Source organism: Aspergillus sydowii (genome assembly GCF_001890705.1).
Source record: "Aspergillus sydowii CBS 593.65 unplaced genomic scaffold ASPSYscaffold_3, whole genome shotgun sequence".
Taxonomy (NCBI): Eukaryota; Fungi; Ascomycota; class Eurotiomycetes; order Eurotiales; family Aspergillaceae; genus Aspergillus; species Aspergillus sydowii.
Genome location: NW_024467861.1, coordinates 2,131,823 through 2,154,313, shown reverse-complemented (window position 1 = coordinate 2,154,313; position 22,491 = coordinate 2,131,823). Strand labels below are relative to the sequence as shown.

Sequence of the window (22,491 nt, the reverse complement as noted above, 5' to 3'; positions counted from 1 at the left end):
TTTGGCTCCAACTCGCGACACCAACAATCATCATCGGGTCCATCTCTTCTGTCTTTTCTTTCTCTCATTAACTCTTTGTCTTGCGGTCTTAGTCTCTTCCTTCTTTTCTCCCCACCTCCCACCGTCTACACTCTTTACGTGGCTGTATTTTCGCTGGGGGATCTTCTCTGGTCAGGTACCGTTGATTTCTGCAGCTTGCACCCCTTAAATGCTTCTATTGCTTGGCTCTTCCTATACACAGTTGTCGGAACTGAGGCTTCAACCGCAACGGTTTTAATCCACACCGCCATTCCTTCGTATTGGTTACTCATCCTCATTTTTTTCTCGGTCTATTTTTATCTTTATTGTTCAATTCCTCCTATTCAATTTACCTCCAACAATGTTTCGTCGGAGTATTCAGCGATACTTTGTATCTTCAACCCGAGCGCGGCCATTGGTACCGCGAAGGCCGCCAGGCACGTCGGCCTATTCCGGCCAAAGTTACTCTCAAAACTCTCTTCCTGGGGCTCCTGATCCTACCGACCAAGCGGACCAAGAGGACCAAGGAGGCGGGAAAAGCCAGGCCAATAATGACCAGGATCCTAACTTCAGATCAACAATTTTGAAGATGATGGAGTCGGCTGCCACCACTTTTGCGTCAATTGCTGTTTTAGGGTACATATCCCTTTACATTACCCTCATATCGGCTGTTTACTAATCAACAATAGCATTGCTGGATTCTCCTATCATAAATACTACAAGTACCTCATTTTACAGAAGATGGAGAATGCTTTCGAGCCCGGCGATCCCGCACTAGAGGTGGCTGGCGTGGAGACTGGAACCCGTCAATACCACCACGACGAACATTGGTTCGTGAGAAACGAACAGGAACTGATTGACAAAATCATCGCTGGTGAAATCCCGGGCCATTACTATCTGCTAGTCGGCGAGAAGGGCACCGGGAAGACGTCAATGCTTCTGGAGGCCATGCGCAAAATTAATGGAGATGGGTGTTCGATCTTTGATGCCCACGGTGATCAGGAAATCTTCCGGATTCGACTTGGAAAAGCGCTTGATTTTGAGTTTCACGAGGAGTGCGCAGACCCCATTTTACTTCTCGGCTTTGGCAAATGCTGACGTATCCGTTGCAGTTATATCGGCAGTCTTTTTAGCATTAAAGGACCTAGGGATACCACCGCGCTTTTGGACATAGAGCGTGCTTTCAACAAGTTGGAGAAGGTTGCAATGAAAAGGAGGCGCCTGGGGAAAGCCCCGCTTGTATTGATCATCAACAGCGCGCACATGGTCAGGGACGATTCCGAGGGCCAGGACCTTCTCGAGATGATCCAGCAACGAGCTGAGCAGTGGGCAGCGAGCAATCTTGTTACGACTGGTAGGCACTCAGCCATTATCACTAGACACTTCGACGCCGAATGATGCTAACAGGCCGAACCGTACAGTCTTCAACAGTGATGACTACTGGGTCTATGAGAGGTTGAAGCGGTACGCAACAAGAATGGAAACAATCCCAGTTGTGGATCTCCCTAGACACAAAGCAATGGCTGCGTTGAGGAAATACCGCAAAGATTATTGCAACGAGCACCTGTCGGATGAAGTTATTGGGGAGATATACGATAAAATCGGGGGTCGCCTGTCCTACCTCAGCAGGGTCGCAAAGGCTCAGGATCCCATAGACCTGTGCGACACTATATGCGAAGCGGAAAAGACATGGTTCCTTAACAAATGCTGGATCCTTGGTGAGGAGATGGATGACGACGTCATGGACCAGCAGAAATATGCTGTAAGTGTGCACTAATTAGCTGGCGGGATTTTCTTTTCTAACGTGAAATAGTCCGCGGCTATGGTGATGGCCAAGGCGCTGGTGGATAAGGAGAAGGAGATGGAAAAGACATACGACGAGAAGGATGGCCATATACTTCCGGAAATATCACTCCACGAAGCGCGACAGATAATGACTCGGGCCGACTTTATCCAAAGTTACGACCACGAGAATATCTTCACTATCAACTGGCGCGCCATGGTCCGAGCTGATTCGGTACCCATGCAGCGCGCATTCCGTGAGGTTTGCGCGGAGCCCGGATTTGATGAGTTCCTGGAAGCCACGTTGGATCGTATCGGCGACATTGAGAGCTTGGGACGTACGCGAGAACTTACCATCAAGGATCTCTGGAACCAAGGGAAATACCAGGTAGCGATGCGGGATGCCAAGGGCCGCGAGCAGGGGACTATTGAATTCTTCACTAAACCAGAAGAGAAAGAGGAAGAGGACGAATGACTCGCAGTGAGCCATCTTCGTGGTTTTGAAGATGTAAGAGCGATGTTTATGAAATGTTTGAATAAGCCGCGGCTTGGTGTTAGATACCCCGGTGGCCCTGTACCATAACTATTCGTGCAATGATGATATATTTGCCATATATCGCTTATTTCCACCTTATCTACCCCAATAGCCTTCTTCGTCTTGTCTATGTACTCGTCAATAGGTGTGGGGTAGGCGGTGAGCTAGTGATCTATATAAAGGCTTAAACCGAGATTGTTTAGTGTTTACATCAAAATGGGTTGGAAAGCTTGGACCCGGAAGTGAACAAGGTTGTCATATCGAAAGAATACTCCGCATTGGCTCAGAGCCCTGTACCATGGAAGCGCAATCTCAATCTTGACCTTCTCGATCTGGTTATCTCAATGACGTTTAGTGTGAGGTGACATCATCACATGCTCACCGCCCAGCTACACTTTCACGCTCCTCATATACAACAGGGTCTTTCCTTCTAATGCCTTCTTTTCACAAACTCTGATTTTCGGTACTTTGTCATTAGAAGCTACATCTTCCCACATAGTATCGCGCAATGATGGCTCCCCGCAAGAAGGATGTCGTTGCGACCTCGAGTCCGCAAAAGTCCTCCGCCGACGTTGCCAAAGAACCCCCACCAAAGACATTGGTCGAGCGCATTCCATTACCCGCGCGTCTTCTGCTGGTGGTTATCAGTAGCTTAGCTCTCAGCTCGACTCTATTTACCTTCACGTCGCGTGTTACCCTCGGCGAATTACGTTTTGTCAGCAAGCACCTCGAAGAATGGTGGGAAGTATGGGGTTTGGTGGCATGGAAGGCCGTCGAGGTTGGGCTGGCTTGGGTATTGGGATTTGATGGTGAGCTACATATATCAAGCTATCGATTTATTATTGGTAGGTCCTGGTCTAATGATTTGGTTATAGGCCGTGACGTTCTAGACTTCTTCTTCCTGACCAACTTGCCAACTTATATGCTCCTCGCATCGTTCTACGGTCTGCGACCAACAACAATCCTCGCGTCTTTCGGAATCGTCTTGTTTTCTACTTCCGTACCATTTGTCTTGCTACGCAAACCCAGTCTCGTCCATAACCTGTCTCGCGCGCATCCTGCCGCCGTCTCTAACCGGAGCATCCTGCAAGATTGGGGGATCACCATATACACTACCGTCCTTGCAACAGCCATCTACACGGTGACTTTGTATCTCAGCTATGAAACATGGCTCCCCGCCAAGCTCGTTGTGCATTTCGAAAAGCTTCCTAGCATCTCGAAAGTTCACGCTGGCCCCGCCGGCTTGCCCTTGCTATTCGCTTCGCTTCTCCCGGCTGGCTGGGCAGCTAGGGATTTCCTTTTTGTCAGCTCCACTGGCACGCCCGCATCTCAAGATGGCAATGTAGAGAAAGCAGAGTCCTCCGCCTCCAAGCATGGAGAGTACCTTGTCTGCGCTATCTATCGAAAGACCTGGGGCACCCTTTCACGGAGAACTAGAGTTCTTGCATCCCGAACTGTGGTCCTCGCTGCAGTTACGATGATCAACACATTCATCCAAGTTGCGGGGACTATTCGTGGTGCTAGCTTTGAGGGCGCCTCGGCATGGGGGTTCGTTTGGACGTTGGGTACTTTCATCGTGGGGTCGGTGTATCTCTGGATTGAAGCTGTTGACGGGCTCTAATTGCAATGGCGACTCTATCTTCTCTATTTCTCTCTTCTCAATTTCACCTCTGTGATTAGGTTTTGCGCGTTAGCCTGGCGAATTCGGGCGGAGGAAAAGCGTCCTAATTAGTGGATTAAGCCTGGAGTTTGTGGGCAAGTTTATCTCGTTTTATCCCCATTTTATTTCGGAATTGTATTATCTCACTTTATCGAGCATACGAACATAGGTGCTAGCAATAATTCAGTGATGAGCTTTTCTCCAGTCTAATGAGCATGGCTGTTCACATGTGATGTACTAAGATACGCCATTGCAGAAACCAACCTATCTTCTTCCAAATTCTAATCTTTATAACCAAGAAGGAAAAAGTAAAAAAAAAAATAAAAAAAAAAAAAATGGCCAATGGTATATACGACGCACACAAGCAAGCAAGCAAGCAAAAGCCGCATCCCTAATTAAAGCGCCAAGTCCGAAAAAAAAAAAAACAAACGAAATGCGAAGCGTAGACGACAAGACAAATCTAATTCCAGAAATCAAGATCGGGGAGTTTGACGCGGGGAACGAAGCTCCGTGAAGCTCCCCGCGTCGCCATCAACCTTGCCACGGACAGCGCTCTTCGCACCGGGGAGGAACCAGCCAGGGTGAACGAAATTGAATATCGCGACAGCAAGAACCATCATTGCGCCGTCGAGGGCAATGAAGTACCGTTCTGTTGTGATGAGATACCCGGACCAGCCCTGGAGAAGCTCGATGGTACGATAGATGCTCCGGACGTAGATACAGATGACGGAGAAGATCATGGCGCCGAGCAGCGGCACGACGGTGCCCTTGAGAGATTGGAGAAGGTTTTTGCGGATGGTCCGACGGACGAAGTCGGCACCGCAGAGGACGAAGACGGTGATCGAGGCCATTTGGAAGATAATTCCTGCCACCATGATGTTCGTGCCTGGGGTGGTGTTGCCGTTCTCCTGGGCTGCTGCGACGGAGGCCATGCCGCCGCCGATGGCTTGGATGACTAGGGAGATCACGTCGCAGGTGACGAAGACGAAGAGGTAGACTCTCGGGCTTAAGACTGAGGAGTCGCGGCCTAGGAGTTGGATGAAGCGGCCGAGGAGGACGTAAACGCCTGCTGTGTAGAAGGTGGGAGCTGGTCGTGGGATTAGCTAGTTTACTTGGGACATGAGGTAGAGGAAACCGTTGGTCGATCTTACCGATGATCAAGGTGGTAATCTGCATTAGAAAGGCGTTGGTGTTGTATGGACATTTCGCAGACCAGGTACGACCAGCCCAGCCTATGACTTCGGCTGTTGTGAGGCTCGTATCAACGGATACTCTATACTGTATAGTAACATATTTGGAGTGGGCTGCTTACTGAGACTTCCAACGGCAAATACGGAGCACCACCAGGTCCTTTTCCAGGCCATCTGTATCGTCTGGCCGACCATAGTGAGGCCAAATAGGACGAGAAAGACAATTCCTGCTGCGAGCGAGGGCGGATAGCCGTACGGGGTGCCAAATCCTTCGATATACTCATAACAGCCGGTTCGCATCTGCTGTCGAACTTCAAAGGGAATAGTGCCATTCACAAGAGGTATGCCATTGGGGGTTTTGCCGTCCATCTTCTTCAAGGCCGTACTCGTGGTTGGGATAAAAAGACGTTTAGACTATCGAGCCAGGAGGGGAGGAGATGGGGGGGTTAAAGTTAAGGGTGGTGGTGATCGACTATGGTACACAGACTATATATTGGTCGAGTTTCAAACCGAGAGAGAATTGGGGGCCGAAGATCGAGATATAGCAAAAGAACGACTGTATTGGGGATCTGAGAAACCGGTGGAAACTATTTAACGAGAGAGAGGGCGAAAATAAACAATTCAGAAGGGCTGAGGTATCATTCACTCAGGCGCAGGACGATGGGCTTGGCCATGAGGTCTGACAGCCTTGAAACGTTCAATGACGCGAAATCCGATCGTGAGCTACTGCTAGTGCCGGTTTCCGCGCCTGCAAAAAATCTTGCACCTCCACTGTGAATACCGAGTCGGAGACGGATAGATTTGTATGCCCGCCGTTCGCCAGCAGTTCAGCCTAGGCTTCGGCTGCTGGGGGCAGGCCCGCAAAGAGGGCTCTGTGATTGCTTGACTGCTGGCCCTGGCCTCGGCCGGACCGCGTGTCATTCGGCAGTTCAATGCCTGGGTGGGCTGCTGTCTTGGAAGCGCCCACAGTGTTGTCGGATTGTCGCAAGGTCGTTTGAAAAGGGTTTAGCTGCTGGCCAAAGTTGGCCCGAGCCAGATTGAAGCCGGGGACCGTCCTCCATGACCCAGCGGCCAAAATATTGATAGTAAATGATGCCTTAAAAGAGGCCGAGCCTGTCGTGTTGCCCGGTTTTCACAGAGGCTGTAAACGGTTTAGTGTCTGATGGAGGATTGAAAGTTGGTCTGAACCAGATCCAAAGTTGGGGGCATTATTGCTGTCTGCTCAGGACCCCAGAAACGTTTGAACGTGAAACTTCGTCGGTCGTCACGTTGTCCCCATTGGCGCGGGGACTATGGCCAGTTAAAGAATGCCTGCAGATTTGACCAAACACATGGGATTGTTCATAATTAGCGGCATTCACCCAGAAGTTCACAAGAGACCGACAATATCGTCAAGCTTCACTACGTCAAAATCCATCTCAAAATCCATCTCAAAATCCCCCGTCCAAGAATGAGCAGAATTGGAGGGGCTCTCTATATTAGTATCACCACTTTTCACTACGGATACCGATAGCGAATTGGCGATCAACGGCAGAAGCTCAAAAATTCGGCATGAGGAGTCACATTCTACGAAACAAATCTCAGACACGGCTGAGGCAGCGGCCGTCGGCGAAGAAGCTAGGGAAAGAACCCAGGCTTGGCCGCTGAAGAAGCATCATGGTTCTCATGGATACACAGGTCGCAGGACTCGGCCTGGCGATAGTCGCAATTCAAGGTGGAAAGAGAAACTGAGGGCAAAGAATAAGGCTGACCTGACAGGGCCGTCATATCAGCACGTTCCAGCCTCTTGATAGGCTTAGCCCCTGAATGCTTCAGTTTCCTACTGCTTATTACTCGAAAGCGTTGATCCTTTACGGTCTCGGTACAGGAGACTTAAGCAACGCTGCTATCGCCAGCTCCTATGTGTCGGTGTCACTAAACGGTTGTTATTTCTATGACATTCGCTGATATGTACAATTTGAGCAACGGAAAAAGGTGGGTTATCCCTAGTCTAGTCGAACGATGGCATATCGTACGCATCGTCGCGGTCTATGAAGGTCAGCATGGGGCCTGAAAAAGAGCCGGTTTCAACTCACCTTTGCGGTTCGCAATGATGTATTTGCGCGCCTCAGCGATTTCGTGATCGAATTCAGAACAAAGCTCTTGCTGTCGCACCTTCACCCGCTCGTTCCACTTCGCCCCCCCGGCGACTGCTGCTTTGGCTACGTGGTAGCGGGACACCTCATTCACAAGCATCATGTCAAATGGAGTAGTGGTGCTGCCCTCTTCATTGTACCCGTTGATAGTAGCACGGTGAATACGAGGACGACCGAAGAGCAGACTCTTGAGCTCGGCCGCATACCCGTGGAAGTTGAAGTGGATGGGTCGATCCTCTGTAAACATGTTGTCGAATGCCTCGTCCTTCAGAGCATGAGGGTGGAGACCTTCGTTCTCGAGGATAAACAGGTCCGTTACGTTGATAACGCGAACGCGGAGCTCAGGGCAACGTTGTCGCAGGATTGCCGCCGCATAGATGACCTCGAACATCAGCTCGACACCGATCCCGACAAGCACCACGTCGGGGCGGATTCCGTCCTCGGTACTGCAGAACTTGAAGATCGAAGCACCGGCTCTGCAATGACTTTCCGCCTCCTCGGGACTCAAATATACTGGAGTCGGCTGTTTGGATCCCACCATGAGGTTGATGTAATTCTTTGATTTCAAGCAGTGATGCAGAGTGGTGAGAAACGTGTTGGCATCTGGCGGCAAATAAACGCGAGCAGCATTTGGCTTCAGGTTGAGGACGGCGCCGATGAAGGATGGGTTTTGGTGGGAAAACCCATTGTGCTCCTGTCTGGCCCAGGTGCTGGTCTCAATATAGTTGATGCTGCTTACGTCGTGGTGCCATTTTGTTTCCCGGGCCTGACGACTCTATTAGCCTTTAGATCATCCAAGTAGGTTTGAAAACGACCTACCATTTTTGTGAATTTGGCATATTGAACCATCATGGTGTGGACGATGCCCAAGAAACTCTCATACGATGGGAAGATGCCCACTCGGCCCGTTAACGTGTATCCTTGCATGAAGCCCTGACACAGGTGCTCGCTCAGAACCTCGATCACCCGTCCACCCTTTGCATTAGAGTATTCATCCCATTGGAAGTTCCTCCCGGTATGTTGCAAAGCGTCGCTCAACTTATTACTCTCCAGCTCATCCGGCGAGAACAACCGAACAAGGTGGGGGTTCTGAACAAAAACCTGATCTATGAACTTTCCAATCGCCTTCATCGCGCTGAATTGTTCCCCTTTGGTCACGCAAAACTGTCTCCAGTCTGGAAGATCTGGGGCTACATAACTCTTGTAAGCCTCAGGTCGCATTCCAAGTTTCCTGTCATCGGTGGGAATGATGGATTTGATTTCGTCAATAACGTCCCCATCATCCGTGAAAAGATTCTCTGGCTTGTACGAAGACAACCACTTCTGCAGAGCCTTGAGTTCTTCGTCGTCCTTCTTGGCATTGGGAAGAGGAACCTGGTGGGAATGGAACGACCCCTCGATGAACTGGCCGTGCAGTTCTTTCGGCCCAGACCAACCCTAAAACACATCAGCCGCAGTATCATCATGGTTCCCCCCAGATAACTTACCTTTGGCGTCCGCAATACGATAATAGGCCATCTAGGTTTCATTATAGGCTTCCCGGACCGCGCAGCCTTTTGGATCTTGCGGATTTCCTCAACAGCCCAGAGCATAGAGCTGTGGAGGTCATTGTCGATGTCATTGAGGTCTTCAACAATGCGCACTTGGTATCCGTAACCTGTAAACAAGCAAACGATCTCTCTGTTGTCCATACAACCGAAAATCGTGCGCTCGCTGATCTTGAAACCGTTGACGTGCAGGATTGGAAGCACCGCTCCTGATTCTGCGGGGTCAAGGTACTTGATTGCATGCCATGATCTAGCCCAGTTAGTAACAGGCGCCTGTTTCCTCAAAATCCACACATGTAAAACTTACGTGGCCGTGGGACCAGTCTCTGCTTCTCCGTCTCCCACCACACAAGTGACAATTAAGTCGGGGTTGTCCATAACTGCGCCAAAAGAGACAGACAGCGCATACCCAAGCTCGCCTCCTTCGTGAATCGCACCAGGAGTCTCAGCGTTGATGTGACTTCCAAATGCATTAGCCCGGCTATAGAAGTGGTTGACGCCATATATAAACTAACCTTGGCAACCCGGCGCTGGTACTAAAGGTCGAAATGAGGTTATGAAGCCCTTCCTTATCCTTGGTGTACTCCGGGTAGAATTTCCCAAGGGACCCTTCTAGCCACAGCGAAGCCAGCAACGCCGGCGCTCCATGCCCCGGACCAACAACATACAGCATGTCGAGGTTCTGTTTCTTGATAATGAAGTTAAGGTGGGAGTAAACGAGAATTAACCCCGGACACGTTCCCCAGTGTCCTGTGAGCGTTAATATATATATATGACACGCAAATACACAACGATCAATATCTACTAACCCAAAAGGCGAGGCTTGATATCTTCCGACTTTAGTTGCCGTTTCAGCAACACATTATCCTGAAGAAAGATCATTGCTGTAGGTATTATATCAGCGGCGATCCTCCAGCTAACTAACAGACCCATTTGTTTCCTTACCAGCAGCAATATACGCCGCCGCCCGGCGATACTTATACAATGCATCGCAATCACTCTGATCCAGATTCGTCTTCTGGGCCGGAACAAGCAGCTCGTCAACAAGATCAGGGACATGCGACGGCTTCGGCGCCGGGTTCGGTCGGTCGATGACCTCGCCAGGCATGGTGAGTAAGCAAGATGTCGGTAAAGGTTAACTAAGAGTGCAAATCGAATGAAAAGAGAAATTTTCTTCAGAATCTCCCTGTTAAGTGCCTTTATCTCCTGGCGAGATGTGGTGGATAGCAAGTATACTTGTATGGAGCATTCGGTAAGCTCGGCTCGGCCACCACTACGTCACAGTGAACTCACTACAACAGCTCTGCCAACCACCAGCACCAAGCAGTAAGGAAACACAGAGAATGGAAAACGTCAGAAACAGGATGTTGGGAAGGGCAAAAAGAGGTGGTTATGAGGTCGTTCAAATATAATGTAATCAGCCCACTTTGCGACGACCTTCGCAGCCCCTCACCCATACAACATACTACAATGCTCAATTGAGAACTAGACCTACCGACTTCCTGACTAGCTTAACACTAGCCATTCACAATGCCGGGCAAATCAATTCTCTCAGTCAACGCGGGCTCCTCGTCCGTCAAAATCACTTTCTACACATACGAGAAGAACCCCAAGGCTATTGCAAATGCGCAGGTCTCAGGAATCACCGCGCCGCCAGCAACATTGAAGTATACGGTCGGCGAGAAGCAGCGCAAAGAAGAGCTGAAGGAGGATTTCAGCACTCCACAGGCTGCATTCAAACTGCTCTTGAAGCGCTGTTTTACAGACCCCGATCTCTCAGATGTCGCCAGCAGCGATGATCTCGCGTATATCTGTCACCGTGTTGTGCACGGCGGGGACTTTGAGTCTGCGACTGTAATTACCGAGGAGACGTATCACCAGCTTGAAAAGATAGAGGATCTGGCACCTCTGTATGCCTCCCTTATCCCTACTTACCTTAAAAAAGTAAAGCTTTGCAAGAGAGCATAATCTAACCCAGCACAGGCACAACATCTCCGCGCTCGAGATCGTCCGGCTTTGCAGAAAAGAGCTCCCCAGCGTCCAAAGCATCACGTTCTTCGACACCACCTTCCACAAAACCCTGCCCCCTTACGTGAAAACATACCCAATTGACCAGAAAGTCGCCAAATCGAATAAGCTGCGGAAGTACGGGTTCCACGGGATAAGCTACTCGTTCATCCTGCGCTCTGTCGCTGGGTTCCTGAACAAACCTGTCGAAAAGAGCAATCTGATCGCCCTGCATGCAGGGAGTGGCGCTTCGATATGCGCGATCAAGGATGGCCGATCGGTTGATACTTCGTACGCACACACCCCTCCGTAAATACATGCATACCATACCATCTCAAAACTCTCGCGCCCTCTCAGTTCTCAGAGGCTCAGTCCTCCCCCCAGCCCCCACCGCATCCCCATCTATCCCTTGCTTTGTGCATCCCCGAGTCCCCGGGGAGGGAAGCCGACCAGTCTCGATCTGGGAAAAGAAGACTAACTTTCCCAAATCCAGGATGGGATTGACACCCCTAGCCGGATTACCAGGCGCCACTCGCAGCGGCGATATTGACCCATCGTGAGTCCCCCATCCCGATACAGTGATGAACTGATCTAGGCCCCGGGCCCAGGACCGTTTTGCTTTTTGCCTGTCCGTGCGCCCCCTTGCTTAGGGTCAGAAGGCTAATTCCCGGTTTTTGCGATTCTTCAGGCTCGTGTTCCACTATACTAGTGAGGCGGGGAAGCTCAGCCCTGCGAGTACCAAGGAGATGCATATCAGCACTGTAAGTAAGCACCTTACTCGACTTGCAGTGGATATAGATGCGGGGCATGCCGGATTGCAGTGGTGCTAATGTGGCGAAAACAATCCTACCTACATAACAGGCAGAGGAGATCCTGAACAAGAAATCCGGATGGAAGGCCCTCACGGGCACGACGGACTTTTCGCAAATAGGCGTTGAGACCCCGCCGAGCGAGGAGCATAAGCTTGCGTTTGACATTCTTGTTGATCGCATCGTGGGGTTCGTTGGGAACTACTACGTCAAGCTCGACGGACAGGTCGACGGACTTGTTTTCGCCGGAGGGATCGGAGAGAAGAGTGCGCTGTTGAGGAAAACCATTGCTGAGAAATGCCGCAGTCTGGGATTCGCGATTGACTCCGCGGCTAATGAACAAGGTCCGGGGGAGAACGGGACGGTGGTTGATATCACCGCTCGTGGGAAACCGGATGCGAAGCGGGTGTTGATCTGCCAGACTGATGAGCAAGTGAGTGCAACTACTGCTGGCCCTTTGGAAGTTAACGCACGTTGCTGACTGACCCTTACAGTTCGAGATGGCGTATAGCTGCACCCAGACGCAAGGTCTTGGTGGTCAAGCTGAGTAATAATGTAGGGCATGAGATAAGTTAGTTAACGAGTTAATCGTCAATCAACTTCTGCGATAAATAAACGATACCCCGGCAACTGGAGGCTGTCAGCATCGATACCAAAAAGGTGGAGTAGATACGTATTATTATTGCCATCAATATATTGACGGCGAACCATACTTGGGTACCCACACTCGGCATCTCCAACACCCCAAACACATCATAATATATAACAAACACCCGCTGCCATAAACACAAGCACAACTTCAACCGCAAACACGTCTATTCAAAACAAAGAAACTCATGAACATGTCGAGTTGGCATTTATCCATTTCCCACCCTCATCCTTCAAACGGAATAGGAGCCGGACAGCCGCCACCAATACTGGCAACAAAGAGGTGAAATTGAAGCAAACATCTGGGCTCCTCATCCACGTACTTTTGCTGAATGACCTGTCTACCAATGACCAGACCGCCCCCGTGGCGATTAAGCGGTTAAGCAAACAAACTGGAAATAGCGCAGCGCTCTGTCCGTTCGCCCGGGTCGTAGGAAACGCGGTAAGTAGGGGTGTAGGACGCAGGGACGAGGAAGTATCAAAATCCCATGAAGGCCACTCCCAGTCCCGAGACGGGGAGGAGCGAACGGCCAGCCGTGTCTATTTCCTCAGCCAAGTAAATCCTACCCGTTCTGCTGGAATCTGGACTGGGCTCCGGGCTGCAGTCTGCAGCTTGCGCAGTGGAACTGCCAACTGGAGGACTGGACAGTGGACACCGCCTGACAATCAGATTGGATCAGCCATCAGTTCACAGACCCGCGGTCGATTTTCCAGTTCCCACTCCCCGCCACTGTCCAGGAGATGATCGGCGGATATGCATACCTCCCGTCTGTAAGGTACGCGGAAGTCCGCCCGAGATAGGAATGAAGTACCCTCCTGTCACAGATACCAAATGGACGGGGACCAGGATTTTGCCACAGCGCCACCGATGCGGGCACCCTCTTTGTCTGTTTGGAGACTGCAGAGACAAGACGACACCTGACCTCCCTTGCAAGCCGCAACTTGAATTTGGGACTGAGACACAAGAAAAGAGAGAGAAATTGGATGTCTGAAACGACCCAAACACGCAAGAGTCTGCCCTGTATATGTGGGAAATGGAAATGAACTCAATATGAAGCTGTGAACCTCGGACGACTGGAGGAGGTTCCGGCTCCGCGGAGGATTTCCGCCCAACTCAGTGGACGCGGGCCGAAGCGAGTGAAGTTGTGACCAAGGTACTCGTTAGACAAAAGTACGGTACGTGAGGATTCTGGCAGGAGGTAAGCCAGTGATGTATCGACCGCGTAATTTTCGCGTCTGCGTCAGGGGCCGGGCTGAAGGGGAAAAAGAAGAAGAAAAGAAACCAGGACTGCCGCAGGATTTGGAGGATCAGGGGCCCTATGCATGATTATCATGGGTTACCTGATTCATGGGACGTGCTAAGAATTAACGGCCGTATTTCCATTTCACTTCATTCTGGCTGATTCAGGCACTTCGAGCGCCGGGTTACGAAAAGTTGATATCTCGGTGGGCTCCTCAGCGCGTGGCGAGGTTGCCTGACAGCCAACACAGAGTATATGATCAACACGCGGTTGTCCTTCTGTGGGCAGAGTCGAACGTGCACAAGTTTCAGGGCGTCCTGACTCCTGAGCCTTTGATTGATCACGAATCAATCGTTCCTTCCTGCATGACACCAAGACATCGCAAATCTTTCAGTCATAGTTTCAGCTGTCGCTCTTGCTTTTTCTTGCGCTTGCCGTCCCGGGAAAGTCGGAGTCAGACAGACATTTCCTTCGTATACGCGCTTACCGAAGCCCTGCCAGTGCCAGAGTTGTTTCTGGAGCGGATAGCGAATGCCAATGATAAGGAGTTTTGGCCGGACGCCCGTAACTTATTGTCAGACCATGTCTAATGAGCTGGCCACCGCTGATGTGACGTGGTTTACGAGGCTTCCAGAAATATCCCGGTGATACACCAGCTGGAAATTTGGGGCCTGCGGTCTCGGGTTCCTCTGATTTACGAGCCGGTGATTCGACTCGGCACGAATACTACTCTGAGATGGGTCGCGAAGTATTTACCTTCCAGAGCCGGGGTATTGAGTGGTACATTATGTCTTGATTATGAAGGCCCCCGCGAACCGACTTGTAGACAGTGTTGGTCAATCATTCGGGGGAAATATAGTTTCGCAGCGGAGTCTGGAAGAGATCTCCGAGGCATTATAGGATCTCTCGTCCATCACTGACATATATCTATCAACTTGGTATCTTAGATCGCCTATTGTGCGGCTATATCGGATTACCCAAAAGTCTGACAGGTGGTAGGATATCGGGCGCGAGCGTGGGAGCGTGGGAGGGTCTAGCAGTTTGCTTTCTCCGAACAGATTACCGTCATCGGAAAATAAACGGAAGAAAAATACATCACTCGTGATGAATATTTCCTTTTTCTTCACGAGATCACATGGGACGCAATGGGGGAAAAGAAAAACAAGAGGCGTGACAGCGCGGATTGGATTTCAATCCAGGTCCATTGAAATCTGTACCCGTTCGGAGGTGTCCAGCTCGCCCGTAATCAACGGGACGGAGCGAGTCCGGCAACTGAAAATATGTCATATCCACTCGGTCGTGAGTGACTGTAGACGGCGAACGGGGTTCACAAGCTCCCAAGTTCTACAAGTTCTTTATGGTTCGGCAGTTACCCATGGACCCGGTTACATCGAATCCACAGGGCGCACGGAAGCGGAGATTTGACCGTGAGAGTTCTTTTCTGGAGTGGAAGCCTCTGAGGCTGGAGTGGCTTTTCCTATGCATCATTATTGTGATAGGTGCTTTTTTAGCATGTTTCCCAAATACATCTTCCGAGGTTGTGTGCCTATTGGTAATTGTGATATATTCAGTCAAAAAATGTGATAAATCCCGCCTCCACACAGAACGAACTAACATTAACACCCCGATGAGATGGAGCTATCACAGTTCAGCCACCTCTCCCCTTGCTTTGATCGAATATCTCTCTCTCATCCCAATAATTCTGCAAGGCGTTTGCAGCTTCGCATTCCCCCGTCAACTGCGACAAGGCGATCAGACCCTTCAGCCTCCGCTTGGTCCCCGGTCGGATCGGTAGATCGGGTCTGCTTGGAATCTGCAGCCTGCATGCACGCAAATCAGACATGCGCCTAGGCACATCATCCGTAGTACGAGCAGGGCCCGTTCCTGAGGCCTGGATCAGATGTGTGGCTCAGGCCTCTCTTGGATGGGCTCGTCCATGAATTTCCTCAGAACTGACAAAACCCCTGTTGCCATGCGAGGATTCGAAGCCCAGGGTAGAGATCCGTGACTCCCCTCCCTCAGTTTACTTTGTCTGTTCTCGGATCTCAGACACAGTTTGATTTGAAGTTTATGTATGCAGCCGAAACCAGCTGCTGCCAAGCGAGTTATCGTAAAAGGGGGAAAGATACTGAATCAGGAGGTTAATTCTGTTGGATACATACTCCGTAAACTGCAATTATTAGTTCTGACTGAGAGTGCCAGGAGGTTTTGGCTTGTCTCTGCCCTGAAAGCCCATTCTTTGCTCTTAAAGATTATATTGCCTCTGAGGTTGTCACTACGACGTTCTTTTTTGGAATTGGAAGTGTTGGTTGGGGTTCTCCCATACGTTTTCTCATCAAGGGAAAGAGATAAGTTACCCCGTGGGCGATCGTCCTTGCTTTTTCGGAAAGCACAGGACTCACACCAACCATTAATCATTATTGAGGCCCAGAGATGAAGATCTCCTGGTCAATCGACATTTGCGCACAAGGAGGCGATCACCCTGCAGGGTGCTAGTCCTGGAATGGTGTTAGTGGAACGCGGGATTGTCTCCCTGCCAACACTTGATGAAAACACCAGAAATTGGGCCCAACGGTTCGACTTCCTGGACGTGGATGGTCGTTCTTTGTTTCTAGTGTGATTCTAGCTGTATTGGTAACCGGATAGTTCTCCGCTGGGTCTGGAGTGCTAGTAGAATTAACCATTCCCTCGCAGGAACGACGCTATCTTCAAAACAGTCCTGGTGTGGTTTTCAAACCATTACAGGGCACATCGATGAGGTTTTGGGCTGGAAATGATTGGTGCTTTTGAAGGAAGCTCATCAACTGTGGAGAAGCCGGATCCGTTCCAAGAATGTCAACCGTGAACCTCCGACGTCTGGTTCTGCGTGGTCGCATCTTTAGGCTTTCAGAAAGGAGCTGAACGGTGAGATCACAAAGTAGTCCAACGGTCCGCATTGTAAACCATGGGAGAGAGCCAGGACCGAGGACCATGACAGTCCAGATATCAATTCACGGAATCGCCTGGGCCTGGAGATTCCAGAACCGTTCTGGAAGCTGGCTTCGCTGGATACCCGCTGGGCTGCAGGAGGGCCGATGATCGACCTCTCAAGGCCCCTAAATAGGCACTTTTTCCCTGCACATGGCCCACTTAATGCATGCGCCAATGCAGGAACAACTGCATACCCGATGTGCGAAAGCCTATACTGCGCTGCCAGACGGTTCGTCGGTATCCAGTATTCCTGGAGGAAGAGGCTCCATGTCAGTGATTGTGACCCAGTGAGACCGAGGGTTCCTAAATATTGCCACTACTTCTCACTTGAGAGAACTTTCCCACTATGTGCTTCTGGAAGGTAAGCTGACGGCTTCCTCATCAACTTAATATCGGGCCGCGATTTAACGGTAATCTCGCATGAGCCCCGCTTGGGACGCCAGCAATCGTATTGTGGTTTTGGCTCAGTCGAAGTCGGTCGCAAACTCGCAATCGTGATAAAGCACCGATAGATTTTCGTCAAGCACCGAGGATCAACCGTGCATTCACCAGGTCCTGCGGAATTAAAACTCCGGGAGATACCCTGACCAGCGACACTGGATTCAAACAGCACCTGAAACAGGCTTACGCGGAGTCAAACCTGAGACCCGTACTCTTGCCACCAGAAGAGTGGAAGTCGAACAGACACGAGGGATTAAAGCCAAAGAAAGTCTAAAGTCCAGACACATGTGCTTCTCGCCGACAGGCGTAACCTGGATGGAGGAGCCGAAGATGGACCGCGGGCCCGCAACCCGCGTGGCTCTTGCTAGGATCAAATCCAACCGAGCCAGGAAGTTGATCCTTCGTCGTTGTTTTAGACGCCGTTCTCTCCGCCGGCTGTGATCCACTCGCTGCGAAGTGAAGCTGGAGAAGGGATCTTTTCCCGGTCGCCTAGTCATTTACACTGAGTAAGCCAATTTTACTCAAGAGAAGAAGCTCTACCTAGCCTTGCAGCTGGGTTGAGCTTTGATGGCCGATTTGGGATGTCATCGGCGCACCCCAAGCAAGCCCACGGAGGGAGACAGAAGGGAAAGAGGATTCCAGAACGCAGTGGATTTGTGGGACGAACAGAAATGCGGCCTGCCAGCCAACAGCCTGGAGCCCTGGACGCCGGCCAGCGGGCTGGGGTCCGTTGTGGGGACAGAGCTGGTTGGGAAAGACGCTAGAATGATGGAATCGGCGAAGAAGATTCGATGGTGGTACAGCGTCGATACGGGCGTACGGATTACGGGACTTGTAACTTGGGACGGGGGGAAGGCGGGAAACTGTGGGTGCTGCTGGATATCCTTCATCCCAAATCACGCACTATCGACGATGTGACGATGACTAACGGCGACTATCCAGGCCCCTTTTGGCCAGGCAGGTTTCCCCCGTGACCGTCGCGCGAAAGAGCAACGAGCGCCGGAAACAAAGCCAAAAAACGATGTGCAAACAGTCAGGGAAAGCAGAGGAAACTTTATCACGCCAGGGCATCTGTGATGTTTCTCTTTCGGCCTGTATCCGTACTTTCTACTGATGGACACACACCAGCCCACAGCTGGCAAGAGACCCGTCCGGAGCAAACTGACAGAAACCCGCCTGTCATGAATCAACTTTGAGGAAATCCAGCAAGGTTTGCGACTTCCCGCCCGTGAAAGAATCAAGTTGAAAGAAAGCGATCTGGCTGGCGAATGGCGATGATTTTCCACACCAGAGCGGCGCTATCCTCCAACTCCCGCGAGTGCAGCATGGGGATGGACCGATGGACCGATTTCCGATGGACAGGCTCATGAAGGCCAGACTAGCGCCTGGATTGGTTATATCGTTGCCGCCCTTTTACACTGGTGACTGCGTGGACGGCGCTGCCTGTTGGAAGATGCCAAGTCTATGTACAGCGTTGCAGTTGCACATCCTGTTAAAGCCGTAATATCAGAACATCTCCAGGAAGAGGCATATTCTGGAAGCCATTCATGGAAGCTCTTCGGCGGCAGGGCCGGGCGAGGTCGCTTGGATTTCAACTATAGGCTGAGCCAGGGTGACTGCTCAAAAATGATACGATTCGCTCCCTCCAACCGAGCCGGGGTATTGCCTGTTCAACCCGTGGGCCACAAGCGCAGAGCCATTATGAGAACCTCGGGCCTCAATATCCAACCATTGGCATTAATGACAGCGGTTGGCGCTCATTTGCAATGGCGTCCACCAATGAAAGCCCAGTTCTGAAAATTCGGGAAGAAATGATTGACGTTTGCACATCTCGTTGGAAGGCGAGGAAAGAAAGACACGATATAGGGCTCTTTGCGTGCTGAGAGATCTCTACCTGCTACTGCCTGTCTCAGACTGCTAGCCTGCTAGTGCCCCTGAGTATGGGACCTCTGGATCATCTGAAGTCATCACTCGTCACCACGCGAGAAATAGATTACTCCGTACATCCACTGATCCAGACAAACCCTGGCGGGTCTGGTGGGTGACGGAGACTGGATTCGGATCCATCCGCGGCCCTCTCTGCTGCATCAAACCAGTCCGCCTGCTCCGAAGAATCGGTTCCTGGCTCTGATTTACATGTTCTCCACTCTAATTTGCTTCCCTTATTTCCTTCTTTTTCCAGATCAGTTTCAAGTTTGACTGTGAAAGATGGTGGCTGGGGCCTGACGCCGTCATGGACATTGGCCCCCCAGTTCCCGTATTATTCATCCGCAGTTTTATTTTTGGGAGGCAATCAAAGTCACCCTAAGTCTTTCCGTTTTCTCACTCGAGAGACGGTTTGGACAGCCTGACTCTTTCAGCTTCTTTTACGAGCGCTTTGAAAAATAGTCACAGCCCCGACGGAAATACGACGGGCAGGGGTGGCCCCAACGAATCCAACGTTCAGTCTGAGATCTGACCACTGCGATGGTGAAGAGAGATAGCGCGATGATACGATGAGACAAAGAATCAAGCGAGGGTTGCCCAAAGGGGGAGGTGTGGCAGGAATGGGACCCCGTAGCACTGAGCGTTGGGGGATAGAACCCCCCAAGAACGGCAAAGAAAGAAAGGGGCAAGCCAAAGTCGATGGATCGCTGGTAACCCACAGCTTCGCGTCGCTGTACCTTACCACCGGGACGGGAGAGCCGCAGAGCTTCCAAGGATTGATTATTTATTTGGCCTTTTTTTTTTTTTCCGGAGGGGATTTTTTTTTGGGATTTTTATTACCTGTATTGAATCTGACTGGGGGTTTTTTAGCTCTGTTCCATGTAATATTTATGACGATTCATATATTATTCTTAGAGCTCCGAATAATATTCCATTTTTCCCCTTTTGGTATTTATTTTTTTCCCCTGTCTTTTTGTACTTGTAAGTTCAAGCCTTGCTTTTTTTCCCTGGTCCTTATTTTTCGTGAAATTACTTCGGACTTTGAAGACCCTGGTTATATATCAATGCTGTGATCCCCCTTCTACTCATCTGGCTTCTTGAAATTCCTCAACCATCCATTCCTTAACGGACGTAACCTCGCCCTGTCCTTCTCCCTCCTCCTACAACTCTCTTCGGCCATACCTCTCGTCCTCAGGCCCTCTAATTACGTGACCGACTTCCTCCCTTGAATCCTGTTATCTTTTCCAGGGTTGTTTTCTTCTCGCCGGACCAGCCGGACCACTTCCGTGGCACTCTCTCCCTTTCATCCTCCTTGCTGCGTTTAGACCCATCCGCAAATCGCATCTCCCGCAAATACTATATTTGTACCCCCTTCGCCGCTTTCTATACTCAACGAAACCGCCGTCCGCTCGAAATACCAATCTACAAGCAACCGTCGTTTCCAGCACTGCGGAATCAACAAATCAGAAAACCCTCGATTTCAGACGGACTGGTCCTCTGATTCTACCCGCCGCGGCGTTCCTTGTTATCTTTTATGAAGCTTGCGGTACTTTAGCGTCGCATTCCTGCCCTACTACCTGCTTGTTCTGCTTCGTCACTGCGTCACCCTGCCTTAGATTTGGGGTTGTGGGCTGTTTAAAGGGTTGGATCTCACCTGCAACATTGCCTGGAATCTTGATACCTTACTAGTCGGCCCATTCGCTCCGCTGTCCAACGCAGACGATTCCACAACCACCGGCTGAATTGCGTTTTGTGGAATATTTATTAAAGCTGAGTGAGATACATTCTGTCAATATTTTAAAGCGTGAGTCATTCCCCTGTGTTCAGCTCCGTGGTATTTAAACACGGCGCATCCCTCCACAAACCCCTGACTGTTTCCTATCAATCGGAAATCGACTTAGGCTGACTATGGCTGTGCGCGCAGAACGCAACATGATTCTCCGAGATCTTTCAGCTTGCAACATGGGACGGGGGGCCTACGACACAACGGGAGTCAAGAAGCCCGGCGCTCCTCCACCACCACCGAAATAAAGGCTCGAGCTTCCGCAGCATGTGCCAACCACATGCTATAGTGATTGTTCTTTTTTCGCTTTTTTCCCCTTTTCCCATTTTCCTGCCAAAAATGGTTTGTGGATTCGTTCAATGGCGCCTTGGCCTCTGGAGTTTGACGTGGCTATTATGAAGTCGATCTTTTATTTTTTGTAAGTGGCCCTCGCCGCTTTGGTAGCGGAGGTACATTCGTTTCATCGCTAACCTTGCCTTGCAGTCCCTTGTAACACTATCTCGCTCATCGTCGGCCGCTATTCGTTTCGGACTTCAATAGATTCCTTTAATACCGCCATTTCTTTCTCCAAGTGGAGAATCTACGTTCTACCCTCGATCGACACGACCGTGACCTTTTATTTAGTCTTCGACCGATATTTCGAGCCGTTTTCTACCATTTTTATTACCACGTTTAATACCTTCACACCGACACGAACTAGCTGAGGCCATGATCAGTTTGACACCAAAAGTGCTGCGATGCTTTCTGGATTTTGACATTTGGGGTTTTACCATCTTTTTCCTTTTGTACTGGCGTTTGGGATAGACAGGAATGGGTTTGAAATTCTGGGATGCATGGCTCGTGATACCAAGACAGATTAGATTTGTGGCCTCGCGGCCGATTTTTATCTTTTTCCTTTTTTCTTTTTTGAGCTGAGGTTTGATTTTTCATTGGTTGGTTTAGAATTCCTTTGTTTGCAAGAGTGGTACTTTTGTCGCACTTTCTGTACACTATTTTGAGATTCCCTGAGAATGCAAAGCAGGTGTTGGCAAGCCGTGAGTTTTCTTGGTTTAGAAGTATTGGGCGACAGGTCAAAATGACCTTTTGACCAAACATATCAGCGTTGGCTTCCAACGCGAACGACAGCGCCGATGATATTTGCTCCAGTGTTGATTGTTAGCCGGGATTTACAGATCAGGTCCATTTGATTCGTTCAAGACCGTTGATTGAAATTAACAGTGCCTTCGTAGTATCTCGTCGGCCCTGGCCAAAGACCTGACATTCTGTCGTGTAAGGGGTTCTTTTTTGGGCAGCTATCAGGGCTGCAGAGTCGCACGCCGTGCGAGCCTGAGTATGTAACCTCCAGGCCTATTCAAGATCTCTCGCCGTCGTTTCTCTGGCACGTCATTTCCTCCGACTGCGTGTCGATGCACGTTTAGATGTACAATCATTTGCCTATGCAGTCAATGCATGGGGCAGCCCGCACTGTCGTGACTTGTACCCAAAGGCGCTTGAGTGCTGGCCAGATTGAAATCCGCCCAATCAAACTAGACTACATTGGGTGTCAATACTCGATGATTTCCATTGGGCTGTCTAGTCAAAGGTTAAAGCGGGCGCCTAAAGATTTACTCCAATCCTTCGTTCATCGCAAATGCTCCTCGTCCCAAAACTTTTCTGTTCTCCGTTCGCTTGTGTTGCGTTGGCGTCGTAGAACCGGCCGAGAACTACACGCAAGATAGGAGACTGAATTTTTGCTATGTTCTGCAGCCGTGGGATGAGTCTGCATCTGATAAATAAAATTGATCGCCTGCGAGCAAACA

General features: G+C 50.4%; 5 protein-coding genes across 5 annotated transcripts; 3 read left to right on the top strand and 2 right to left on the bottom strand.

The window, feature by feature from the left end:
• Positions 1-379: 379 nt before the first annotated feature.
• On the top strand, positions 380-2,275 carry ASPSYDRAFT_147456 (ATP-binding protein; the record flags this gene model as incomplete). Its single annotated transcript, XM_040841720.1, has 5 exons — positions 380-654; positions 708-1,073; positions 1,131-1,372; positions 1,440-1,780; positions 1,832-2,275. The coding sequence occupies 5 exons, from the start codon at positions 380-382 to the stop codon at positions 2,273-2,275; spliced, it is 1,668 nt and encodes a 555-aa protein (XP_040704934.1).
• Positions 2,276-2,846: 571 nt separating this feature from the next.
• Positions 2,847-3,956, top strand: ASPSYDRAFT_87680 (uncharacterized protein; the record flags this gene model as incomplete). Its single annotated transcript, XM_040851882.1, has 2 exons — positions 2,847-3,144; positions 3,211-3,956. The coding sequence occupies 2 exons, from the start codon at positions 2,847-2,849 to the stop codon at positions 3,954-3,956; spliced, it is 1,044 nt and encodes a 347-aa protein (XP_040704933.1).
• Positions 3,957-4,468: 512 nt separating this feature from the next.
• Positions 4,469-5,554, bottom strand: ASPSYDRAFT_147004 (RTA1 domain-containing protein; the record flags this gene model as incomplete). The annotated part of the gene is made up of 3 exons (XM_040841673.1): positions 4,469-5,082; positions 5,147-5,239; positions 5,308-5,554. 3 exons carry the CDS (start codon positions 5,552-5,554, stop codon positions 4,469-4,471), a joined length of 954 nt encoding a protein of 317 aa, XP_040704932.1.
• Positions 5,555-7,175: 1,621 nt separating this feature from the next.
• ASPSYDRAFT_147244 (putative phosphoketolase) lies at positions 7,176-9,975 on the bottom strand (the record flags this gene model as incomplete). The annotated part of the gene is made up of 7 exons (XM_040841697.1): positions 7,176-7,213; positions 7,261-8,086; positions 8,140-8,757; positions 8,808-9,117; positions 9,175-9,327; positions 9,383-9,617; positions 9,813-9,975. 7 exons carry the CDS (start codon positions 9,973-9,975, stop codon positions 7,176-7,178), a joined length of 2,343 nt encoding a protein of 780 aa, XP_040704931.1.
• Positions 9,976-10,397: 422 nt separating this feature from the next.
• On the top strand, positions 10,398-12,234 carry ASPSYDRAFT_56508 (putative acetate kinase; the record flags this gene model as incomplete). The annotated part of the gene is made up of 6 exons (XM_040849227.1): positions 10,398-10,777; positions 10,851-11,165; positions 11,368-11,430; positions 11,563-11,635; positions 11,736-12,116; positions 12,178-12,234. 6 exons carry the CDS (start codon positions 10,398-10,400, stop codon positions 12,232-12,234), a joined length of 1,269 nt encoding a protein of 422 aa, XP_040704930.1.
• Positions 12,235-22,491: the final 10,257 nt, after the last annotated feature.